Raw genomic sequence first — 7622 nt, forward strand, 5'->3', positions numbered from 1 at the left:
TTGCCATACATACACATCTACTATCAGCGTACACTAAGCAGATATAATAGATTGGGATATTATTATTATTATTATTATTATTATTATTATTATTATTATTATTATAATATTGACAGTCTTGATTTTTCTGTTATTATTATAATATTTACCCAAAGCATTCTGATCTAAGTTGGGTAGAGTTGTCGGGGTTATCATATCCGCTTATCATACTTTGCTGATGTATATTATTTTTATCCACGTCAATAACTAATTGTAATTACGGAAAATATATAATTCGCATTGAATGATGTGCAGAAAAATTTTCCTTGCACAACAAGACAATTAGAGAAAAGTAATCCTATGCCTATGTGTGGATCAAATTTATTTGTTCCAAACAAAAGGCAGGTTCAACAATTGACCGGTCCACGCCCGCCTGACATAAGACAAGACGTGTTTCCCATCCTTCTTCTATAAGAGTAGGGAGTAATCTCACACACCAAAATGAAGCAACTGCGACCTGCAAGGCCGCACGACTCTCCGAGTTCATCGCACCCGCACATACATCTACTGTCAGCTATAGAGAAGATGACGAGAAAAGGCTTGCGAAACCTCTTGCCGTGCAAACCCCTTGGCCGTCGCCACCACCGAGACAGCCCGTCCGCCGCAGCTACTTCTTCTTCTTCTTCTTCTTCGTCTTCGTTGTCGTTGGAGGAGAAGGTGGCAAGAGCAGAGCCGATTGTTGTCAAATGGGACCCGGAATCCTCCGCCTACGCCAAGATCACCTCCCTCTTCTATGAAGACCGCTCCGAGGCCCGCCGTTTCCTGGCTGAGGTCTCCGACTTGCAGCGCGCCATGCTCGTCTTCGTCGCGGCCGCCGAAACCGCGCGCCTTTCCCACCCGTGCCTCGTCCGCGCGCAGACCCTCATGCAGGCCGCCATGCGCCGCCTCGAGAAGGAGTTCTTCCAGATCCTTGCCGCCAACCGCGACCTCCTCGACCCTGAGTCCGTCTCCGTCCGCTCCGCCCGCTCCAGCGTCTCCGAGGAGCCGGACTACGACCCCTGGGAGAACTCCCCAGAGGGGGAGGCGCTCGCGGCCGGTAAGTCTATCGGCGAGGTCGAGCGCGCCGCCGGCGTGGTCATGGCTGACCTCCGTGCCATCGCCGATACCATGGTCTTGGCCGGCTACGGCAAGGAGTGCGTCAGGACCTACAAGGCCCTCCGCAAGTCCATCGTCGACGAGGGCCTCTACCGACTCGGCTTCGAGCGCCTCCCCCCCGCCCAAGTCCAGAAGCTGGACTGGGCGGTGCTGGAGCTAAGAGTCCGGTCTTGGCTAGGCGCCTCCAGGGTCGCCGTCAGGACCCTGTTCCACGGCGAGCGCGTACTCCTGGACCACGTCTTCGCCGGCTCCGACGCCGTCCGGGAAGTCGTCTTCGCTGACATCGCGGGCGACGCCGCACTCAAGTTCCTCAGCTTCCCGGGGTTAGTGGCCAAGTCGAAGCGGTCCCCCGAGAAGCTGTTCCGACTCTTGGACTTGTACGATGCTGTCGCCGAGCTGCGACCGGAGATCGAGCCCATCTTCTCCTTCGATTCCACAGCCGCTGTCCGGGCGCAGGCTCTCGCGTCCCTCTCCAAGCTCGCGGAGGCCGCGCGCGCCACCCTCGCCGATTTCGAGTCCGCGATCATGAAGGAGTCGTCCCGGTTGCCGGTCCCCGGCGGAGGGGTCCACCCGATGACCCGCTACGCCATGAACTATATATCGCTTCTCGCCGACTACCAGTCCGCCCTCGTGGAGATCTTCGCCGACTTCCCCATCCACACCCCAACCCCCATCCCTCCTTTCTTCTTCGATACGTCGCAGGCACCGGCGTTGCAGCAGCCTGCTGTCTCCGGTTCTTCCGCACCTCCAACCACCTCCTCCTCCAGCGAAGGGAGCCGCCGCTCGGCAATTGCCGCGCGCTTCGCGTGGCTGATCCTCTCTCTACTCTGCAAGCTAGACGGGAAGGCCGCGGCGTACGCTGACGTGGGCCTGTCGTACCTCTTCCTGGCGAACAACCTCCAGTACATAGTGAACAAGGCGCGGTCTTGCCGGCTGCGGGATCTGCTGGGGGAGGAGTGGGCGGCGTGGCAGGCTGCGAAGGCGAGGCAGCACGCGGCCGGGTACGAGCGGGCGGCTTGGGGACGGGTGGCGGCGACGATTCCGACCGGGGATGTCTCGGCCGGGGAGGCAAGGGGGCGGATGCGGGCGTTCAGCGCGGCGCTGGAGGAGGCCTGCGCAGCCCAAACCGGGTGGGTGGTGGCGGACGCCGCGATGCGGGAGGAGGTGAGGGCGACTGTGCGCGGGATGATCCTGCCGGCGTATCGGGGGTTCTACACCCGGTGGGAGGCGGCGCTGGAGGACACATCGGCGGTGCTGCTCTCGCCGGACGACGTCGGGAACCGACTGGGAGGGCTCTTTCCCGGTTCGGGTTCGCACCGGCCCAAGGAATCATCATCACGGACCGTGTAATTTATTGATCATTCTTTCTTTGTTTTATTTTGTTTAATCCATTTCATATACTTCTTACATCTTATACATCAAAAATTTATATTGTAACACATTTCACTTTGCTCACTGCTTCCTTAAAATCGATGTCTGCGGTTGCTCGTACTGAATCAAAGATGTGTTACTCCTTTTGACTTTGTTGACCTCTACCCGTCATTGTAGAGACATAAGATATCGAGGAGGCTGTTACGACGTTGACAAAATCTCACCTTAAGAAAGAAGCTAAATTTAGGAAGATAGAAAACGAACTTTGTCTTCTTTCTTTTTGTTGTTTATGCGTTGATTTATTCATATGTTTACGCATTCAAATTACTGCGTCTTAGCATTGAAAGGGCAGTGGACCGACGTAAAGCGTCCCTTTTCCCACTAATAAAATAAGCAAATTAGATTAAAAATTATGTTTCCAAACTCGTGGAGAACTTTGACGCTAACAAAACCTATGCTGATAGATGCTTGTACCTTAGAACCTATCCTGCTTCTAATTTTATAAACAAATGTCTTTCTTTTTTTCAAAGTAAAATCCCACATATGAAAAATATTTGACAATACTTACTACCTCATTTATAATAAATTATCGAGCTGAGGTGAAATGAGACCGCTCAAGGTATCCATGTGTCATCATCGGATTAGCGTTGAACTTTCTTCCCCTCATCAATGTGTAAGATAAAAATGGACAAGTGTTACAATATTCTTCCCCTCATCCATGTGCAAGAGAAAAATCAAAAGAGAACCAAAGAATAATCGTGAGTTACAAAGTATTAAAAATTACATGATGACATAAATTATCTACAACTTAATGACTTAATACTTTTACGATGCATTAGGGGTAAGATAATTTGAACGATACATCGATGCAAATGTTAGTGTCCGACACGTTAGTGTTAGCTATCAATCACTCGACACTAGATGATATGCCTCGACCCCAGGTACCTTGGTCCTAGTCAACTAATCGATTGTCCTTCATTGTTTGATCAACACCATATATCAAAACGTTATCCCATTATGAGTTCAATGTAACACATTAATGTTTACAACTAAGATTGACATGTAATATAAAAATAATGATTACAAGAGGCCACTATAAAAGGGGCCAACAAGTATGTCCTAAGGATACTTCTCTTGACCTTTGGAATTTTTCGAATCATTCGACTTGCTTATAGAAGATGCTCCTAACATAGATTTAAGTTCATGTTGGGACTAGCTCAAAGAAAAGCACTCGATTGAATTAATCTTCATATCAGACAATCAATATCTGGCCTAACAAATTGGCGCTAGAAGAAGAGTTTGAGATGTTTCGAGGAAACTATTGAAACAGGAGGATCTGAATCCAAATAGGCCGAGTTCGACTATATCGAATATCCCTATCCCTAACCCCTAGTTCGGATATTATTAGGGCTTATTCAACAAACGACACGTTGGGAAAAAACCTGTTAAAGCGGAATATTCTTTTCCCTCTTTGTGTATCAAAATGGGTTCCTCATCAAAATATCAACTTGATATCCAAATGAAAATATCAACCAGCACAATATAAATAATAGAGCAAAAAATCAATCACATAGTGAGACCAAATCTTTTAACGTGGAAAACCCAATATGGGAAAAACCACGGGACCGTAATCCACCTCAAACTTCCACTATCAATAGTAATGATAACAAGTTTACAATAGGTCTTCGCTAGAATAACTAGAGGATCACAATAACATCAAGATCATAGATCTTGGCTCAAGAATAGCATATCTTCCATCACAATAACCCGGCCTCGAAGGCGTCCAAGGTTAGGGCGAAGCCCTTAGGTATAGGATCATACGCCCGCTACCCCAGCTCAGGGGCCATGAGCGTGAATTCCCCCGGGATACCATAACGATCCCGGAGGAAGCCGAGCGACGACTCGCTCACAGTTGAGTCAAGGTCGTGCGGCCACATTAGCGATTCAAGGGCTTTGACAGCCCTTTCCTCGGACGACGAGCGAGGACTCATCGGCAATGCCCCCTCTCCGACGATGCCGGAAGCGGGAGGCGAAGAAGAAAAAGGGAGAGAAAAAGAAGCCATCCTTACCAAGTCTTGGAAAGGAAGGCAGGGCAGCTGATGGGTACGAAACACAATCGCCCGAAGAGAGGGTTGAGCAAATGCTAGTATCAGGAAGTGCAGGAAGCCGATGGTACATTATTTATAGGCCACATCCTGCCAAAATGGCGACCCTTCCTCTTCGGAAGTGCGCTGCGAAGACGCAAACGTCACTTCGCCATAAATATAGCCTGACGTGGCAGTCAACTGCAGCGCGGTGCGAAGTACGGAGGCGCTAATCATATCAGCCTCGAAAGCCAGTGACTCCTAAAAGAGACGACCCCTTGAGCTTCCCCAGGAAAAAAGCAACCTGGCCGCCCGCGCCTGCTCGCGGTTGAGTGATCGATCGCTGACCAAAATAAAGTTGTTCCTCGGCCTCATATTGCCCGAGGCCACCTCCTTGGCTGCATGTTGCCCGAGACCACCCCCTCGGCTGCATGCTGCCCGAGACCACCTCCTCGGCACGGCCTGCCTGCTCGAGATGTGCTCCTCGTCCTCATGTTGCCCGAGATCACACCTGCGCGGCCTGCCCGCTTGCGTCATGCTCCTCGGTTGCATGTTGCCCGAGACCACACCTACGCGGCTTGCCCACCTGCGTCGTGCTCCTCGACCGCATGGTGCCCGAGACCACACCTGCGCGGCCTGCCCGCCTGCGTCGTGCTCCTCGGACGCATGATGCCCGAGACCACACTTGCGCGGTCAGCCCGCCTGCGTCGTGCTCCTCGGCCCCATGCTCCCCGAGACACACCTGCGCGGACAACCCGCCTGCGTCATGCTCCTCGGCTCTATGCTCCCCGAGACACACCTGCACAGTCAGCCCGCCTACGTCGTGCTCCTCGGCTCTATGCTCCCCGAGACACACCTGCGCGGTCGGCCCGCTTGCGTTGTGTTCCTCGGCTCCATGCTCCCCGAGTCACACCTACACGGTCAAACGGCCTGCGTCATGCTCCTCGGCTCTATGCTCCCCAAGACACACCTGCGTGGTCGTGTTCCTCGGCTCCATTCTCCCCGAGACACACCTGCGCGGTCAACCCGCCTGCTTCGTGCTCCTCGGCTCTATGCTCCCCGAAACACACCTACGTGATCAGCCCGCCTGCGTCGTGTTCCTCGGCTCTATGCTCCCCGAGACACACCTGCGCGGTCAGCCCGCCTGCGTCGTGCTCCTCGGCTCCTTGTTCCCCGAGACCACCTCCCTCGCCGTGGACTACCCGCCCGAAGCGAGTTCGACCTCATGTCGCCTGAGACCACTGCGCCACCAAAGGACAAAGCCATGCCTCGGACTCCCCCCTATCGCAGTAACCGACGCATAGCTTCTTACGGGGGGGGGGGGGGGGGGGGTGATACCGGGGAGGGAAAAAAATGCAGAATGGATGTGGATAGAAAACTGATATAACAGTTGTTGAGATAGAAAATGTCACAAAAGGCAAGGAACGCACTTTTGAAGAAACTTCGATAAAACGATATATAGCTCACCACCAAGTTTAAAAATCAAAAGGGATACAGAAGATCACCACCCTAATGATAATAAACAAGGATACAGAACTGAAAGCGAAAGACTCACCACTCAAGGATGCATCCAAGAGATACAGAGTTCAAAAGAGCACTCCAAGAGAGCTTCTGCCAATATCCTCAGTTTTCTAAAGTCCTTTCTAAGTCCTAAACACCAAAATAAATACTAGTGCATGAAACAACCCTTCATGCATAGGGAATTTCGAAATTAAGTGTTTACAGCTTCTAACCAACTATTTTAATGCACTCATTGGTAATGAAGAAATGTTCACAGCTGCCAACCAACTCCTTTAATGCATTCCTTTGTCTTGAAGAAAAGCACCTTGAAACAGCTTTAACTTTGTGCAGAGAATATGCTGATGAGTTGTCATTTTTTAGTGTGCTGAGATAAAGATTATGAGGCATCATTATTGACTGAAAAAGATACTAGATCATAATCAAGGCTCATATAATCAGATTGTAGTAAATTAGACACTCCCGTGTCAATCTCCCCCGGTTGAATGAGACTTGTCCTCAAGTCTTCGTTTGATTCATCAATATGATTATAAAAAGGACTCAAATCAGCCACATTAAATGTTGGGGATACTCCGTAATCTTCAGGTAGCTCTATCTCATAAGCATTTCTGCCAATTCTCTTAAGCACCTTGAATGGACCATCAGCCTTTGGTTTCAATTTTCTAAATTTGCCCGGTGGAAACCTCTCCTTCCTTAGATGAATCCAGACCAAATCACCTGCATTAAACTCCACATGTTTTCTGTGTTTGTTGGCAGCATGCATGTACCTCTCATTTTGCTTCTCAATGGTTGCTTTCACACCCTCATGCAGCTTCTTTATCTGCTTAGCTCTTTCATCAGCATCTCCACTAAATTGCTTTGTTATAGAGTGAGGGATTAAGTCCAAAGGACCAGCAGGATTAGCACCATAAACTACCTCAAAAGGACTCTTACTAATACTATGATGCATAGAACGATTGTAAGCAAACTCAATTTGTGGAAGAATGACATCCCATTGCTTAATATTCTTGCCAACATAGCTTCTAAGTAAATTTCCCAAGCTTCGGTTTGTTACCTCAGTTTGCCCATCGGTTTGTGGATGATGCGAGCTACTGAAATTCAAAGAAGTACCCAGCTTCCTCCAAAGAGTTCTCCAAAAATGACTAACAAATTTTGAATCTCGATCAGACACCATAGTTCTTGGAATACCATGCAATTTAACAATCTCCTTAAAATATAAATCAACAATATGAGATGCATCATTTGATTTATTGCATGGAACAAAGTGAGACATTTTTGAAAATCTATCAATAACAACCATGATAGAATCCTTGTTCCTTTGAGTTCTTGGCAGTCCCAAAACGAAATCAAGACTCACATCCTCCCATGGAGCATTTGGCACTGGCAATGGAGTGTACAACCTAGAATTTTGACTTCTTGTTTTGCCAAATGACATAATCGGCATTGCTTCACATGTCTATCCACATCTCTGAACATTTTAGGCCAGTAGAAATTTGATTGAACAAGAGCTAGAGT

At 49.3% G+C, this 7622-nt stretch overlaps 1 protein-coding gene across 1 annotated transcript; it reads left to right on the top strand.

The window, feature by feature from the left end:
• The first annotated feature begins 377 nt into the window (after nt 1-377).
• LOC135671238 (exocyst complex component EXO70H1-like) lies at nt 378-2589 on the top strand. Its single transcript, XM_065179242.1, has one exon. It carries the CDS (start codon nt 481-483, stop codon nt 2482-2484), a length of 2004 nt encoding a protein of 667 aa, XP_065035314.1. The 5' UTR covers nt 378-480; the 3' UTR covers nt 2485-2589.
• The last annotated feature ends 5033 nt before the right edge of the window (nt 2590-7622 follow it).

The sequence above is a fragment of the Musa acuminata genome, unplaced genomic scaffold (assembly GCF_036884655.1).
Source record: "Musa acuminata AAA Group cultivar baxijiao unplaced genomic scaffold, Cavendish_Baxijiao_AAA HiC_scaffold_1138, whole genome shotgun sequence".
Classification (NCBI taxonomy): domain Eukaryota; kingdom Viridiplantae; phylum Streptophyta; class Magnoliopsida; order Zingiberales; family Musaceae; genus Musa; species Musa acuminata.